Genomic DNA, 19,026 nt, shown 5'->3' with positions numbered 1-19,026 from the left:
ACCAATCATGTACATCATATCATTAGGATTAGGAATGGACAATAAAAATATCAAGGATCTAACGTTCAGGGGACTTTTTTGCCCAACTTGCCATATCATAACGGTACTCGGTATATACCAGTTAATCTCGATGAATGAAATAAATGAAATAAAATATACCGTAAGTTCTATAAATAGTCTATACATATAATGACCAACTGAAAGTACTATCGTCTGGCTTTTGTGGCTGTCATTCAAGGCAATTTCTATTACATCTACAAGATATCAAGTGTACATCACCTACATTTGACGGCTAAGAGTGTTAAGTGTCTTCTATAGGGTACTTACTTTTTATTATTCGTCTACATTTGATCATCATGTGTGATGATGATGATGATGAACGTAAGTGTAGTCTGTAAGGAACCCCGTGATGGGGCGCCCTCACACATCAGCCAACCCCTCCCACACCGGTGAGGGCGGAACGTCAGGACGTACCTTCCAGTCTAACGTAAGTGACACACATAAAATTAATTATGTATGCGTAAGAACAAATGATATGGTGTCCAATCCATGACAAAATTACAACTCCTCATTTTGCTATTCTTATTTCAATTTTACAATTCAAATATCTATTTTTCTGTTCTATATTCCATTTTACAATTCGTCATTCCAAAACTGAATGCAATTAAACAACTGAACTTTCATTTCTGAATGACATTTTACAACACTTACTCAACTTACCATTTTTTAATTTAATATTCTATTTTCCATGTTTAATTCTGTATTCTATTGTACAGTTCGACATTCGATTACTCTGCTTCCTGTTTCATTCGACTACTCATTCTTCTAAACCCAACTTCACAGTTACACATTTGATTTCAGGGTTCCACTATTCGACATTCTATTTCTCAGTTCAACATTGTATTTCACAGTTCAAAATTCTATTTCTCAGTTTGATAGTGTAAGGCAAGGTAACATGTCACCCCATACTTTCCATTATGTTATATGCATTGTTTTAAAACCATTATTCGTTATAAAACGTAGAAAATAATGTTTTAAAGGACACTATTCGTTTAGGGTCTGTGTGAACACTTACAGCGAATTTATCAATAAGTACTTCGCCAACTTTGATGTTTTCATGGTAATATTTTTCATCATGGAGAACATTCACCGCTGTATACAGATCTCCAGTAACTCTTTCAGTATCAGTTGCTTCAAATCTTCCCCAGTTTTATCATCGTGTCGTAATCAACATCGTGGGAGGTCCGTTCCATAGAGAGTCGAGATTTTCCAGCCATTCGTAAAACCTCTCGTTTAAAACCCATAGTATGGTCATTGTTATTAGGGACCGGTCAGTTTCTCCAGCCTGGGGGGCGGGGGGGCGGTGGATTCTTAAATCGGGCCGACAAAAAGTCACTGACCCCCCCCCCCCATCTGTAAATCCAAAACAGGCTGACCCCCCCCCCCATCACTTAATTCTAAAACATGATGACCCCCCCCCCCCCATATATGATATTCGCATGAGTGACAGGTATTTTTTGATCGTGACTCAGTGTGGACTGCTTGACTGTCTTGCATCTACTTTATAAGATCCCGGGTTAGCACTATCATAATTATAATTATTGACTACACAGGGTAAATATATTTGAAAAGGAGTTTAATAGCATCTTGACAATGAAAGGTAGGAGGAAAGCTTGAGAAGGGAATATGTACAGCTGTCATGGGGGTCCTAGGGGTCTCCCCCTAGAAGAAAATCATTTCCAAGCTTTACAAGACAGCACCAACATGTAAAAAGCAACTACATGAGGTTTAAATATTTTTGAAATATAGGTTGATAGGATCTTGACAGTAAGAGGTAGGGGGGGAGATCTTGAGACTGGGATGTGTACACCTCATGGGGGGTCCTAGGGGGTCTCCCCCTAGAAGCCCTGGAGGTTTTTTCCCTGAAAAGTCTATTTTGAGACTATTCAGACCCTTTCAGACAATAATTTCCAAGCCTTACAAGACGATACCAACATGTAAAAAAACAACTACATAGGGTTGAAATACTTTTGAAATATACTTTGATAGCATCTTGACAGTAAGAGGGGAATAGCTTGAGACTGGGATATGTCCACCTCATGGGGGGGGGTCTGAGGGGGTCTCCCTCTAGAAGCCCTGGAGGATTTTTACTCTTATAGCCAATATTTACGCTATTTAGACCCTTTCAAGCAATAACTTAATCCATGCTTTACAAGACAGCAAGTATCAGAAACTATTCTTTATAACTTACACTAAGGGTTAAAATATGTTCTTAAAAAGTTAAATGGCATCATTATATACATATGTAGTCAAGGTCAGCACATCTAATGGTAGTATCATTGGTAGGGGAGATTTGGAGATTAAGGCAATTTTAGACTATCTTGGCAAACATTTCACATCTTGAAAAGACAATATCATCTCATATTAGAATAGGGTGAAAATATTTAAGAAAAGTTTAATACCATTATGACAGTAAAAAGGTTGTTGGTGCATCTGATTGTTGGTTGAATGCATGAGTGACCTCTGGGGGTGAGGAAGTCCTTGGGGTTTTCCCCCTGGCAGATATGGAGTTTTTTTGCTTGAGATACTAAGGCAATGTTTAGGTTATTCATAACCTTTGAGGTAATATTTCCAAGCTTCGAAAAGCTAATGTAAATGTACGTTTTAAATGAGTTTCCTATATCACATAAAATAGACAGTCATGTAACATATAGTATAGGGGCATTAATATATAGTATAATAAAGTCACCGGTATGTTAGAGAACTTTAGGTGGTCATACCTAGTGTATAATAGAAACTGGAATCTGATGAGATGTGGTGATTTGTAGTGTCAATAACATGACGAGTAGAACAATTTAGATTAACTTCATTTATAAATATCTATGAAAATTGCCATTAGGCCAGAAAAAAATGCTGTTCAACGGGCAACATAACCCGACACATTGGGTGGGTGGGTAGGTAGGTCGATTTTTTTTTCAAAGGATGTAAAAACAAACCACATGTAATGATGGCAAAACATTTGAAGTTGAGTTTACATTGTACTTATTCATTCATTTTGATTTTATCTCTTGCAATTTGTCTGTATGGCAAATGATTTCCATCAGCTCTAGTTAGGAAATGTGCACAATTTACGGTTAAACAAATTTTGTAGCTCCTCTCAAAATATGTTAAGACCTGCTAAATGAAACTCCAGAATTATTTTAGCCACTCCTTCTGTCACCTACACTATAGAGGAGATATAACATTATATATGGTAGTACAGGTACAATGATGCATTAAAAATAAGTGATAATCAACTACAATAACAGTCCAAATGATATTACTTGACAAAGGATGTGCATTTTACATGGATAATTGTAAGGAGATGTCTCATAATTAGCTCTGACCTATGAAGGGAGGTACTTAGTCAGCCACCTTCCATTTGTTTTGGGAGAAAGACAATTATTACCGTGATTGCTACTGATTGGAAGGATACCGATCCTCAAAAATGCAAACTTTTTTGAAAATAAGACAATATAGGAGGCCATTTAGAGGCATAAAATATCAAACAAAAAACATAATTATAAAGTCTTACAAAGCTTTAATGTGGTTTTAAAATACCAGAATTGAGAGACAATTATGACATGCAGTACATTTTATCTGGCTATGAAGTGTATTTTGTTGTGGCAAAGCTGAAAGATATTTTGCAGATGTGGTAAATGACTTCTCCTGAACTTTAATTTGATTCCAAAAAAATCATGAATAAAGAAAGAGTAAAACATTTGAAGACTTTCAGACTATCAGACTTTTGATGGCCCAATGACTGCCCTTCCCATGGTCATAAAGTTTTGCTCATTTCGTTTAGTGAATATTGGATATGCAACAGTTTAATTTTATCTCAATTCATGCTTGTATGCATCATCAGAGCCAAGTAAACCACTGATAGTACATAATTTGGAATTGACTCAAATGTATATTGTTACATGTACTATTCAGAAAATATAAAGAAATTCCCTTAATTTTGAAACAAAGTGTACATTTCACTGACATGCAAAGCCAGCATGAGGATATTTTGCCCATCACCAAAAAAAAAAAAATTGAAATGGCAAAAATATGGGTAGGTAGGGCCCGTTGAACAGCTTTTTTTCTGGTCTTACGAACCTTCAAGTTCACTTTTGCCCCAAACTGCAATATAAGTGAAGCATTGATTGTAAAACAGCCAAGCATTTACATGACATGTTCTGTAACTAGTGTGGTAGCTAGGTAATACATGTATATGTATAGTTATGTTTGAACTAAGAAGTAATATTAAAGAATTCATGTAAGAAACAGGGACAAGAACAAATATTGACATGTACCACATTTCAGACAAGGCTATATGCCATTGTAGAAAGGATGTTTTTTCTTCCATCACAATTTTCAAAACAGCATGACACCCCTACTGCCAATTTCAAAAACAGGGTGACCCCCCTACCAATCCACCGAATCCCCTCCCCCAGGCCGAAGAAACTGACCGGTCCCTTATAATGTGTGTTTATCAGAGTATGGTCATTGTTATTATAATGTGTGTTTATCAGAGTATGGTCATTGTTATTATAATATGTGTTTATCAGAGTATGGTCATTGTTATTATAATGTGTGTTTATCAGAGTATGGTCATTGTTATTATAATGTGTGTTTATCAGAGTATGGTCATTGTTATTATAATGTGTGTTTATCAGAGTATGGTCATTGTTATTATAATATGTGTTTATCAGAGTATGGTCATTGTTATTATAATGTGTGTTTATCAGAGTATGGTCATTGTTATTATAAAGCGTGTTTATCAGAGTATGGTCATTGTTATTATAATGTGTGTTTATCAGAGTATGATCATGGTTTGTGTTGTGTTGTTTTGTTTTGTTTTTTGGTAATATGGTATATTGGGACTGTTTATGGACTGACAACTCAAGCACCATTGCCAAGTTTTGTGAATGAACCAAGCGATAGTTTTTGAATGCCATACATAGTCGAGGAAATGCTTGCAAGATTGACCCAAACGTACATACATATCTTCAACAATGTGCACGGCCCGGCCCGAGTTAGTATTTGGCAAGAGTAGCAACGACGGCCACCCAGACTATATTACATGGGGGGGGGGGGGTTAGTACCACCTACAACGGAATTAAATAACACAGCCCAGGTTACTCCATATAATTATACATTGTATAACACAATTTTGTCGGACTGTTATGGATAAGTTAGCATACATACAATGCTAGTGCGATATATATAGTATTTTGCAAAGATAAACAATTTCCTATTTTTAACTAGATTTTATAAAAATTAAAGAGATATCTGTACCAAATATATCGAAATCTAGATCATGTGGGGGGGGGGTCACTCTTCAATTGGATTCTAACACCAAACTACTAGTGTTGCGATCTTGTTCATTTTAGAAAATATTTCACAAGATCAAGATCCCAGTATTTAGGCCTATTAGTAAAATCTTCTGTTGATATCTCATTTTGTATTTCACATACAAATTTCTGTATTACGTGTGTTTTTTTTAAGCGCCGTGTTGTTGTTCAAGTTTGTTTATTTTCATCGAAGTGAACATATGCACGCATGAACACCGGGACTGTGATTGGGCAAAACATCAGACACACCCACTCCGAGCCCCCTTGTACTCAGGTCAACCTACTGAGGGCGTCTGTTCCAATCCATCCATCAACCTGTCAACATGGCGGAGAGTGAGGTATGGAAAAATCAATGTCATATTCCTCCAGTCCATGTCTTGCTGTGAATATTGAATTCATCTTTAACGCTGACATGATAAGTTTGCGGGTTTGTTTGGGTTTAGTGATAACGGAGTGATTATTTTAACCAATTATTAACCACGATTTAATGATATATTTAGCGTAGTATTAGGTACAGTGTTGAGGCACAGCGTGGACGTGGTATGTTGTGAACCGTGTACATGTGTGTATACCGGGCCGATGGCATAAAATGCATGCGTACGTCTATTCAGGTCACACACATTGTAAGGAGTTGGGGCTATAAAATAGGGCGCCATATTAACACGGAGTACACGTAATCATATTTCTTTTCCGGACCATGTAAGCAAATATGTACCATGCTGACCATTCACATTCGGGTTGTTGTCGGTAATGATGAGTCGAGACACGGTGCACCCCTCGGCCTAGGACGATGTTGTCAACATTTGATGTATATTGATGTGTACTGGTGATAATAGCCCGGATATTAACTTTGACACTGTCCGTGATCACCCATATTCATGCCGTCATTTCATTCCAAACAAAATGCCATCGTTACCAATATACAAACTGTTTGTAAATAGATGTTTGGGTATTTCTCAGCAGCCATGCCACAAATAGTAGTAGTACATACGTGTAAAACGTAATGATGGCACAGTGCCAAGTGATGAAATTGCTTAAAATGTGGAACGTTTTTAATCGATTTCATTTTGTTTGGGATTAAAAAAAAATTATACTAAACAAAAAATGTCGATATTAAATTATACAAATATATTTAGTTTTCATTCCAACTTTTAAAAGACTCCCTAATATTCATCTATATTCATATCATGCAAACTTATCATTTTTTTAGGAGTAAATGATTTGGATAGACATAAAGTTTGCCAAATTGTGTTGTTTAGGAGATCCATCAGTTAATCAATGACTACATGGTAAGGTATGCTGTGACATGGTTAATGGTTACATTAAAATAATGAAGAATACCTTAAAGGTGAAATTTGTATATGTAGGTCATCAAAAAACATACTGTGACACAATGTGGTTCACAATAATACAAAAATGATGTTTTGATGTCAAAGTTCAAAGTGCATAGAAAGTGACTATCAACTTTATATGCAGGTACATGTATTTTACGGTTGTATAAGTGGATGGCAATGAATGTGATTTTTCATCTGATTCTTATTTTTTCAACTTTCACCACTCTGCCCATAATTGTTATGTCTATGACCACCAACTACTGCACATTGGCAAACAGTGTGCAAAGTTAGTGTTGCTAGTAATGCTTATTTAGTGAGATTGAGTAAACAGTGAAGACTAAATTGAAAAACTAAACAAGTTAAGATATCTAAGTGGTATATTTTATATTTATATACAGTTAAAATACTTAAGTGGTATATTTTATACAGTTATTATATACAGTTAAAATACTTAAGTGGTATATTTTATACAGTTATTATATACAGTTAAAATACTTAAGTGGTATATTTTATATATATATATATATACAGTTAAAATACTTAAGTGGTATATTTTATATTTATATACAGTTAAAATATCTAAATGGTTATATTATATTCATATATACAAATAAAATATCTAAGTGGTATATTTTATATTTATATACAGTTAAAATACCTAAGTGGTATATTTTATATTTATATACAGTTAAAATACCTAAGTGGGTTTGGAAATGAATTTCAATCAGAAGATCCAAGATGTCCAGGATCCCTACCCAAGGGACAGGTAAGTAACACACAGTTTACTTTCATGCTCCAAGGGACAGGTAAGTAACACACAGTTTACTTTCATGCTCCAAGGGACAGGTAAGTAACACACACAATTTACTTTCATGCTCCAAGGGACAGGTAAGTAACACACACAATTTACTTTCATGCTCCAAGGGACAGGTAAGTAACACACACAATTTACTTTCATGCTCCAAGGGACTAGTCTAGGTCCTGACAGAGACTGTATTCTGTAATACAATCCCAGTCTAGTCAATCCCGTTGCTCAAGGCATTAAATGTGGTTCAACCCCTGTGGTGAGCAAATTGCAAATAGTGCATGTCAGTAGTAATCCATCACAAAACTGACAGGCTGCCGTCATCTCTCAATAATATTCATTTGTACAGCTGATTGAGTTTTGACTATGATATGCAAATGTCCAACGAAATGCCTTCCGTAAGGGTATAGTCTTGCAATTTCATAATTTATGCAAGAAATTAAGCTCTACATCTGTGATTTTTCAAGTCCCAATGAAAGTTAGTTGTCAAAAATGTTGGTCAAATGCCCGCCTCCTATTCTCAGCACAGGAAAGTTTGCCATTCTTGACTTCACTTGGCTTTCGTGATCCCCGACATACGCGGGATAATATGCACACCCATTTCCACGTCAACTAATAAATGAGATTCAAACCGAAGCCATTTTTCTGAGCAGTAGCAATAACTCAGAAATAGTGAAAATGGCAGTTCTTGTTTGGCTATCAGATAGACAGTATTTATTTTTATTTATGCTATTTTGTTATCACCATTCACGTGCTAGTTTTTACCGCTGGTTTCGTGAAATATAGGTCTTTGAAGTCGCTCGAACGTGTGTCACCAAAATGGAGTGTTCCATTAAAGTTTGTTTGTTTTTCAACCAATTTTCCCCGTTGCAATGCGAAATCAGACTTCTCTTTCAAGAATTTACAATATCGACACCATACTCTGTAAATACTGCCATCTCTTAGGTACTTGCTGTCACTGGTATGGATGTTCGTCCACTCAAATTCTTTAAGCCATCGTACAAATTTTACATCTTGAGATTTTCCAGATTGTGATGATTGATCTTTTCAAGCCACCACATTTGAAACATCGCCTGTTGTCTTGTTGCGATTAGCGGGTTGTTCACCATTTCCATAACTTTGTTTCATTTGGTTCTCCACTACAAATTTGTTGTGTATGGTCAGTAGAGCTGGTCACACTCATAAACTTTCTTTTATATATATATGTGTACATACACCCACATGCATTCACACACATACATATACTATACACATACATATGCATATTATAACAAAAACATTTTGTTTTTCTTCTTTTTTTATCCCTAAATTGCTGATTATCAGAATAATCCAATAAAATGTCCATATGGTTTGTATGCTGAACAATTGTCGGGAAGTGCCTTTACATGTCCTAGGGAAACCAATAAACGTAGCTGGTTATATCGTATACGGCCAGCAGTCAAACATTCACCCTTCACCAAGGCACAAAATGGTAACATCAGAGATGATTGGAAGACTTGGTACCCAAATCCAAATCAGGTCAGTGTTGCCATGGTTTTATGATATAATTGACAGTTGATGTTGCCGTGGTAACAAATGTACCATATAATGACAGCTACATAATTTTGAGTGAAATCTACTTTAGTTTGTAACCTGATATCTAAGTCAGGTGAGAGTTGCAGCAGTGTTATTGTTGCTATGGTAATATGCTGTCATGTAGTCATTTCTTAAGTTCACTATTTAAAATTAAATGAACCCCCCCCCCCCCATCATTCCTTGAGTTTTACTTCATCTCTCCATCCCTTGAGTTTTACTTTATCTCTCCATCCCTTGAGTTTTACATCATCTCTCCAACCCTTGAGTTTAACTTTATCTCTCCATCCCTTGAGTTTTATTTCATCTCTCCATCCCTTGAGTTTACATCATCTTTCCATCCCTTGAGTTTTATTCATCTCTCCATCCCTTGAGTTTTACTTCATCTCTCCATCCCTTGAGTTTTATTCATCTCTCCATCCCTTGAGTTTTACTTCATTTCTCCATCCCATGAGTTTTACATCATCTCTCCATCCCATGAGTTTTACTTCATCTCTCCATCCCTTGAGTTTTACTTCATCTCTCCATCTCTTGAGATTTAATAAAGAATATGTATTATTTAATTTTGTCAGTTAATAAAGTCATCTCAGACAATCACTCATAAAGTAGAACATTCAGCAAATGTTGCAGACAGTACAAAATAGTAGATACCATATTTGTTTCATATATTTAGCATATCTTAGATTATGACTGCTGAAAAGTGCATCATCACATGACCTATGACCTATAACCTATGACCTTTATCAGTTTATAGTTAGATAGCAAATGACTATAGCAATTATCATCTTGGATCTGTCATATTGGATTATGCATACAATGCTTGTATGTATTATACATTCCCACAATTCATTATGGTCAGTCATCAGATTGTTCTTCGTGATAAATGTGAGTGGATGATGGCAATTCCTCTTTACCTGCTTACATATGTATACCGGTAATGTGATGCATGTATACAGGAACCAGTCAAAGATCATAACAGGAGATTCCTTGTTGTGTAGTATAATCATTGTTATATTTGTATTTACTACAGTTGAGATGGAAACCATTTCAGCTTCCTACAGAAGGCAAGGAGGTGGACTTTGTAGAGGTGAGATTTACAATTACTGATATCAGATATATATTGAAATAGTGGCATCATGTCATTTATCGTAATTTTCTTCCATACACTGATGACCTCAATTTTTGACCTAATTGATTACTTCATTACCCGATACTAAGGTATGCTAATGTAAGACTTGTTTATTATAGTGACAGGTAAATATACATTAATTTTATAAATGGACAATACAAAGAACAGAAAATGAATACATCACCCAGCCATTTGGGCTTATTTCTCACTATAAAGTTAATACATCACCCAGCCAATTGGACTTATTTCTCACTATAAAGTTAATACATCACCCAGCCAATTGGACTTATTTCTCACTATAAAGTTAGATAACTAATCTAAAGAAACACAAAAATGGACAGAGCACAATCATATACAAGTAAAGAATAGTAACAGTACTACTACTACTACAATGAAATGTATGAATGATTACACCTTTAATAGTGTATGCTTGTTGAATATATTTACTAGTTACTCTAGGCTTACTGGTCATGAGTAATGAATAAAGTTGGTAACAAACTGTGTATCTCCAAGAACTCTACTTCATCAAAAGAAATTCTCAACTTAATGTAAAAAAAGGTTCTTAAAGTGCAAGTTAACTACCATGGTAAGTCATTACTTTCCTTTTAAAGCCTAAGAAAAAAAATGTGTGGTTCCAATTACGCTCAATTTTAGAAAAGGTGGAGTAGGTAGATTTTTTTTTCAAATTTTTTTTTCTGTGTGTGTCTAGTTTTCTTAAATACTTAAAAAAAAGTTTAGGGTCGGCAGTGAAACCGTAACCAAACAATTATTTTTTTTAGGCCTCAGAAGGAAATAAACATTGTAATGTACCTTATGTTGCTATGTATTAAAATGTATTCAACTTTGGTGTTTGACAGGGATTACATACCCTATGTGGTGCTGGTGATGCCTGTAGTCGGAATGGAGCAGCAATACACATTTACTTGTGTAATAAATCTATGGGTGATAAATGTTTTTATAACTCCGATGGTGACTTCCTGATAGGTAGGTTTCTTACTAGATGACTCCATCATTATATCTACCTTTGTAATAAATCTATGGGTGATAAATGTTTTTATAACTCCGATGGTGACTTCCTGATAGGTAGGTTTCTTACTAGATGACTCCATCATTATATCTACCTTTGTAATAAATCTATGACTGATAAATGTTTTTATAACAGTCATGATTGAGACTTTGTGATAGGTAGATTGTTACAAAGATCACACAATGAATTATTCACTAAATAGTTTTTATGTATTTCTGTAGGAGGTAATCTTCCCAAAATGTGTTCTATTGATATATAAATTTCACCAAACAGAAATCATAATAGTATGACAAATCTGCTCTAAAGTACAATGTTTATCGTTTGTATTTCAATGCTATGGTCTTATGACAAAATCCAATATGGCCCCTACTGAATTGCAGTGCTACTTTGGAAAAGTGGGAACATGAGTAGTGGGAGACAACTTTTTATGACAACAGCCACTGTATAGGAGCTTGTTAGAGTAGATGTTTGTAACAAACCCAGTTATCCACAAAGAATTGTGCATCATTTCACCAGCCAGGTTTTCCTGCTAGCGTACTCTTCAAGTTTTGCATTGTATAAATTATAGGAAAAAAGGTGTACTGATAATAAATAAGAAAGTTTTAAATAAACAGCATAGTTTTCATATTCACTTTTATTCTTGTAAAATGTTTGCTGGTGTGAATCAGATATTCTGTTTTACTTATTACCACATCATACCACATCATACCATATGTCTATCAATTGTAGTTCCACAGAAAGGAACTTTGAAGATATCAACAGAGTTTGGTAAGATGACAGTAGAACCAATGGAAATATGTGTCATTCAGGTAAGTGTATAGTCTGTAGTTGTCTTTATTTCAGATAAAAAATATGTATTTAATAACTTTGTTGGTCCCAAGACAATTTGTTAGAGGAGTTGTACTGTTTTGTTGTCTATCACCTGTACTTTACTCCTTTTTGATTCATAACACCATAATTCTTGTCTTGTTTTTTTTTTATAACTTTAACATAAATGTTTTTTCTACAGCAAGGAATGCGATTCAGTGTTGAAGTGAGTGAGCCCTCTAGAGGTTACATCTGTGAAATCTATGATGGTCACTTTCAATTACCCAATTTAGGGCCAATTGGTAAGTGAATGAGATCCCCTATAGGCCTATAATGAAACCCCTGTAGATGTTTACCCCAGTCCTGTCATAGCCATTACCTTTCTACAACAAGGACTTGTCTGAAGCAGGTTAATGAGACCCCTGTATTCCTTCCTTTGTACAAGACAGCAGTTTGGAATGTTGGGAATAGAAATCTAATTTGGTCTTTGTAAGCCCAGTTTCTTGCTATGTATATACTATTCGCAATTCATACAGCATCTACTACCATCACCTTTATCAAATCAGAGAGTTGGGCTTACCAGTACAACTTGCCAGGCCAGTGGTGGCAGAGAAATCAGCTACAAAATTGCAAGACAGTACTCGCCGAAAGTTACAGCATCCAGTGAGTCCCTAGGTTGACTAACGAAATCTCGGAAAATCTCCCCTTTTTATACACAAAATCCGGGACAATGAACTATAAAATATGTCATAGGATTTGAGTTCATATTCCATGTTTGGGAATAGTGGGAAAATATACCCCATGTAACATGTCTGGAGGCTATTGTTTGCCGACTTCCAATGTTACTCCTGGTCAACTCCTAGAAATCATTCCTGTAGGAAACATCAAAACACAACCTAACACTAAATACTTGGCATGGGATGATGTTCACCTGCCACAGGCCATATAGAAACTCTGTGTTATCTAGGCAGCAAATACTTCCAAGACACAATATCCCATTATAGTACACTCCTGGTTGTTAATCGTGATGAGATGTTGACAAAAATTGAGTATTTGCTTTCAAGAATTGTTAACTTTGGGAGTAGAAATGTTCATTATAAAGAAAAAATATTCAGAAATGACCCGTCTCCTGTTGCTATGGATATTCTCTTGAAATGATATTGGTTTTAGCCTATCATGTAAACTAAATCTTGGCATTTAGACTTTCTGACTTTTCAGCCCATCTTTTATGATTTCACTGTTTCTTTATTTGATCAATACACACGGATTTTGTCTTCTTATCATACAACAGGAGCCAATGGTCTGGCAAATCCCAGGGATTTCTTGACTCCTGTTGCCCACTATGAGGATAAAACTGTAGATGGATATACTGTGATCAGTAAATATCAAGGCAAACTGTTTGCAGCTAAACAGGTTAGTCTTTGATGGTGTGTATGGTAGTAAGGGGTTAATCATAGACAGTGGAGAAGCTCTATTGTTTGATTAATAGCAAACATTTGTCACTTTTTGCATCTTTTTGCAATGTATTGAGTTACAAACATGGACTTTCTGTTATTTCACATTGTCTTTTTCAAGTAGAAAAACAAAAAAAAGTTGTTGATTTTTAGCACTACTGAACTGAGGTTCAGTAGTGCTATAGGGATCGCCCGGCGTCTGTCTGTCTGTCTGTGTGTGTGTGTCTGTGTGTGTGTGTGTGTGTGTGTGTGTGTGTGTGTGTGTGTGTGTGTGTGTGTGTGTGTGTGTGTGTGTGTGTGGATGTGTGTGTGTGTGTGTAAACAACTTCAAGTCAAAAACCGCTGAACCGATTGCCATGATATTTGGTGGGTCCATTACCTTGGGTGTCTAGTTGGGAAATTGTTCAAATCAAAATGATCGCATCACAGATGTGTGATTTTGGTCAAAAAACGTAAACTCAGAAACTACTGGGCAGATTGGTGCAAAATTTGGTGGGAACATTGTTAAGGGGGTGTAAAGTAAGATTTGTTCATGACATGATGATTCCATCAGTGATATGCAAATTAGGGCTAAAAATGTGTCTTTTTGGTTAAAAATCTATAATTCCAAAACTACTGAGCAGATTGGGCTGAAATTTAATGGAAATGCATTTAGGGATGTATGGATGAAGAAATATTAAGCATACAATGATTCCATGAGTGATATGCAAATTGTTGTTTTGTTTTGTTTTGTAGTCTTTATTATGATGTGTAATGTTACTTTTGAAAAGCCTATAAGTGTTATTATTATGATTTTTTTTCCAATTTTATTTTATTTGTACCTTTAACAAATCCCCAGGGTTTTGTTACGTGTAATCAATAAATAAATAAATAGAGGATGCAGAAACTGACATCAACATAAAAAGACAATATAAAAGTGTTCTGTAGATTTTCTTCAAAACATTTTGAGAAAATTGGCCCTAGCGACCATGACCACGCCCTTAGCAACAACCAAATAGCAGTATATTTTGGTCAAATAACAACATCATCTAGTAGGCAAATGAGTAAACATTCAAAAAATGTATGGAAATACCCTAGCAACCATGACCACGCCCATAGCAACAGCCAAACGGTCGTGTATTTCACAAAGATAACAACAGGGATTAATAGACAATTGAATAAACATTCAAAAAATGTATGTAAATTTGCCTAGCAACAAGACCACACCCATAGCAACAGCCAAATAATCATGTATATTGCAAAGATAACAACAGGAATAGAAAGACAAATAATGAATAAACATTAAAAAAATGTATGCAAATGTGCCTAGCAACAAGACCACGCCCATAGCAACAGCCAAATTATCACATATATTGCAAAGATAACAACGAGGATTAATAGACAATTGAATAAACATTCAAAAAATGTATGTAAATATGCCGAGCAACAAGACCACACCCATAGCAAAAGCCAAATGATTACATATATTGCAAAGATAATATCAGGAATTCATACACAAGTGAACAAAAACATACAAAAATGTATGCAAATATATCTAACAACATGACCACGCCCATAGCAACAGCCAAATGATAGCATATATCGTAAAGATAGCAACATGGTTGGATAGGCAACTGGATAGTCATTCACCAAATGAACACCTATTGTTAGCATGGACTACCATATGAATAAACATTTTTAAAAACTGTACAGTTGTGCTACAACGCCATTGGCGGTATTTTTTCAATTCAAATGCAGAAAAAAATAACCAGTTTAATATTGTATTTTCAGGGCCATTTACCATTTGATGTTGTAGCATGGCATGGTAACTATGTACCATACAAGTATCATCTGGACAACTTTATGGTTATCAATGCAACGTTATTTGACCATGCTGTAAGTATTCTAACAATCTTTGATTTGGACTTCATTGGAGTCTTTTATTATTATTATTATTATTATTATTATAATTTCATTTATGTCAGAAAATATTCATGTAAATAAGAAATGAAAGTAAGCAAAGAATAGGACAAATTATAGGAGAACTTAAAAAATCCCCTTACACCAAATATTGGACAAACTACTATTTAACAATATCATATTTGACATATTAATTGAAATAGTATGGTTACAGGTCTGGAAAAATTTTTTATTATAGTTTTTCACTGCCGATCCTCAACTTTTTGTAATGTCTTTGAGAGAAAAAATAATAAAATCGCAAAAATTGTGAAGTTTCACCAGAAATAGTGGATGCACCACCTACAAAATACTTATAATATATCATTTGAAATGTCTAATTACTCTTCATTATTATTTTTTCATTAATATTATGTTTCAACTCGTTGAATAGTTATTGTTGTTGTTTTGTTTTGTTTTGTAGTCTTTATTATGATGTGTAATGTTACTTTTGAAAAGCCTATAAGTGTTATTATTATGATTTTTTTTCCAATTTTATTTTATTTGTACCTTTAACAAATCCCCAGGGTTTTGTTACGTGTAATCAATAAATAAATAAATAGAGGATGCAGAAACTGACATCAACATAAAAAGACAATATAAAAGTGTTCTTCCAATCTGTAATGGCTGTCTGATGAGAAGAAACCAATAACACAGACACCATATGGAAAACAACAGAAAACCTGAACTAGACATTCACATATGAAAAAAAATAGAATAAAATAAAAAATCTACCTACCCCACCTATTTTAAAATTGAGCGTATTCATAACCACACAATTTTTTATTAGGCCTAAAATCAAGCCTGTCTGAAAAAAAAATAAAGGTCTTTTTCCTTTAAACTTCAGCGAATGTATGAACAAACAAACAAACAAACTTTAGACTCTTACTTTGTACAATTTGGGGCATTTGGAGCATTAATTGTGTGTGCAGACCCAAAATTCAATTTGATTGGATGTAGTGTACCACTTTATGTATACAGCTACACAAATACATTTACCCACACACGACTTGTTACCACATATGAAAGTTACATTATATGGCTGATATTTATGTACATTTTGTTTTGAATTTACAGTTGAACTGTTACATTAAATACATTAAATAAGGAATCCTTAGACATTTTATTCTTATAAATCTATCATCCTATGTTAATTACAGGACCCTTCCATCTTCACTGTTTTGACATGCCAGTCTATGAAACCAGGGGTAGCCATTGCTGACTTTGTTATATTTCCACCAAGATGGGCAGTCCAGGAACATACATTCAGACCTCCATATTATCACAGTAAGTCACTAGTAATTTGTTATTATCAATATGTTAACACTGAACCCATGAAGGTTGGCTATCACTGGACTTCCTGGGAGTCAACTCTACGAAAACTCAGCTTAAAGAACTATCCAGTATAACTAAAGATTATTATGATAGCATTGTCATGAAGAGTGACAATGACATTAGATATTAGAAATAGTATTCTGGTGAGGACTGGCAAGATAGGTCAATAGTTCAACTCTGTCCTCTTTCCAATACAGATTTGTTATCTTGTATTAAGAATGAACTTAGCAATATATGCAGCAAATTATCTTTATTTGATTTCAGATTGATTTCATTCATTACAACTGATGAAGAAATATTTCTGATTTATCATCATTAAATTATAGAGTGGAACCAGTGAAATTTAGTTAAATGTTGATGAGCTGTGAAACTCTAGTTAACATATACAACCAGTGACAGCCAAGCATTGACAAGCAGGATTTGTTACAAACAGGGAAAGTAAACAAATAATGAATTGCATTAATAACACTTGGCACAGCATGTTGGAACAGTAGAGACTTGTATTACACTACATTTGATAAGAACAGTTTTATGGCCACTTTACATAATAGTTCACATGGACAAACAAATTTCCAGTTCCCCTGGCATTTCATGTACACATAAAGAGGCCATAAAACTTTTCTTATCAAACCATGGTGTGTAATACAAGTCTCTGTACTCACCACATACTGTGTCAATTGTTATTAATCCAATTCATTTGTTTACTTTCCTTGTTATATTAAGTCACCCTTAGTTGTCAGTGGTTGTACATTGACTTGACTATGGTTTTACCCTTGTTAGTGCTTGGTTGTCAGTGGTTGTACATTGACTTGACTATGGTTTTACCCTTGTTAGTGCTTGGTTGTCAGTGGTTGTACATTGACTTGACTATGGCTTAAAAGGCCTGGAATTAAATCTAGATGTGAAAAATGGTTGTTTGACAGATGTAGACAAAAATTTGGTTCACAACAAAAGAATGACCTTGTTAACATAACACTAATGTGATGACCTAGGATTGAAGCATGGCCCTTTAAAGAATGTTTTATATATGGCTGTGTTTATCACCTATGATCTGTCTACATGTTGATTTACTATGATCACCATGGGAGATTCCATGGCAAGACAGGGAAGGAAGCCTCAAAGGCTTAGGTAATCCCTAATTTTGTTCTTATGCTTATCAAGTCTAATTTTAAAGTCACACACAGTCTTGGCTTGAATAACATATTCCAGGAAGTCATTCCAGTGAGATAGTGATGTTGATTGACACTGCATTTATTCCATCTCAAGTCTTCTCCCTCTGTTTGACAGGGAACTGTATGAGTGAATTCATGGGCCTTATTAAAGGGAAGTATGAAGCCAAAGTAAGTGGATATTATTAAAGCTGCTCTAGCTGCAACGGCGATATTTTTTTCATCCCATAACCAAATATATATTCTCTAAATTTTGGTCAGTTACTTGTAAAAAGACACTGTATCTGTTAATTAGTGGTCAATATTATCCATAGGTAGTGTAGTGACAAGTTGAAATCTTAAGTGAAAGTTTGGTTGGTTTTGAATCAAGTAGATAACCCCAATCTATCCACTGAACAGTGTTAAAATACCAATAACCTGACATGGCATATGTTAATCAGTGGTCGACCTACTGCTATAACAAGTTTAAATTGTGATGGCCATTGAGGGCGCTGATTTTTGGGTCCAGACCCAAAAATAATTTTGATTTGATTTATCATGTATACAGCTACAAAAATGTGTTCATCTATAGGTGATTCAATATTATTCAGGGTGTATGATATTACAAGGTAGTTACTGTATCTAACAAACAATATCAAAAAATACTTTCAGTTGCAGCTAGTGCAGCTTTAACAATGAAGATTCAGTGAAGTCATTCTTATTGTTGGGTGATGAAATGTGAGCCTGTGATTGGTTGATACTGTGTGAGCCTGACTTTGATTGGTTGATACAGTCTAAGTCTGACTGTGTGATTTGTTGATACAGTCTGAACTTGACTATGATTGGTTGAATGTCTTAGCCTTACTGTGATTGGTTGATAGTATTATTGTGACTGTGATTGGTTGATAGTCATAGCCTAACTGTGACTGGTTGATACCAGGTAAGCGTGACTGAGTGATTTAAATGCAGGTGAAGGACATTCGGACATGAAGATAATTGGCTGATATTGTATAAGTTGTAAATGTGATTGGTTGGTACAGTGTATGACATGAAATTGTTGATAGTGTTAGCTTGACTATGATTGTTTGATACACTGTGAGCC

The 19,026-nt window shown here is 34.9% G+C and overlaps 1 protein-coding gene across 2 annotated transcripts in view; it reads left to right on the top strand.

Moving 5' to 3' along the window:
* The first annotated feature begins 5,684 nt into the window (after positions 1–5,684).
* LOC144453954 (homogentisate 1,2-dioxygenase-like) overlaps positions 5,685–19,026 on the top strand; it is an 18,648-nt gene continuing 5,306 nt past the window's right edge. For both annotated transcript variants that reach the window (XM_078145325.1, XM_078145327.1), the window contains exons 1-11: positions 5,685–5,716; positions 7,401–7,478; positions 8,841–9,035; positions 10,120–10,176; positions 11,076–11,202; positions 11,975–12,054; positions 12,255–12,354; positions 13,344–13,465; positions 15,277–15,381; positions 16,602–16,728; positions 18,064–18,116. In XM_078145325.1, the coding sequence (XP_078001451.1) occupies positions 5,702–5,716; positions 7,401–7,478; positions 8,841–9,035; positions 10,120–10,176; positions 11,076–11,202; positions 11,975–12,054; positions 12,255–12,354; positions 13,344–13,465; positions 15,277–15,381; positions 16,602–16,728; positions 18,064–18,116 (1,059 nt within the window). In that variant the 5' untranslated portion in view covers positions 5,685–5,701. The remainder of the gene's footprint in view (positions 5,717–7,400; positions 7,479–8,840; positions 9,036–10,119; positions 10,177–11,075; positions 11,203–11,974; positions 12,055–12,254; positions 12,355–13,343; positions 13,466–15,276; positions 15,382–16,601; positions 16,729–18,063; positions 18,117–19,026) is intronic.

The sequence above is a fragment of the Glandiceps talaboti genome, chromosome 3, assembly GCF_964340395.1.
Source record: "Glandiceps talaboti chromosome 3, keGlaTala1.1, whole genome shotgun sequence".
Classification (NCBI taxonomy): Eukaryota; Metazoa; Hemichordata; class Enteropneusta; family Spengelidae; genus Glandiceps; species Glandiceps talaboti.
Note: the sequence above shows the minus strand (reverse complement) of the source record. Positions and strands in the feature narration are given on the sequence as shown.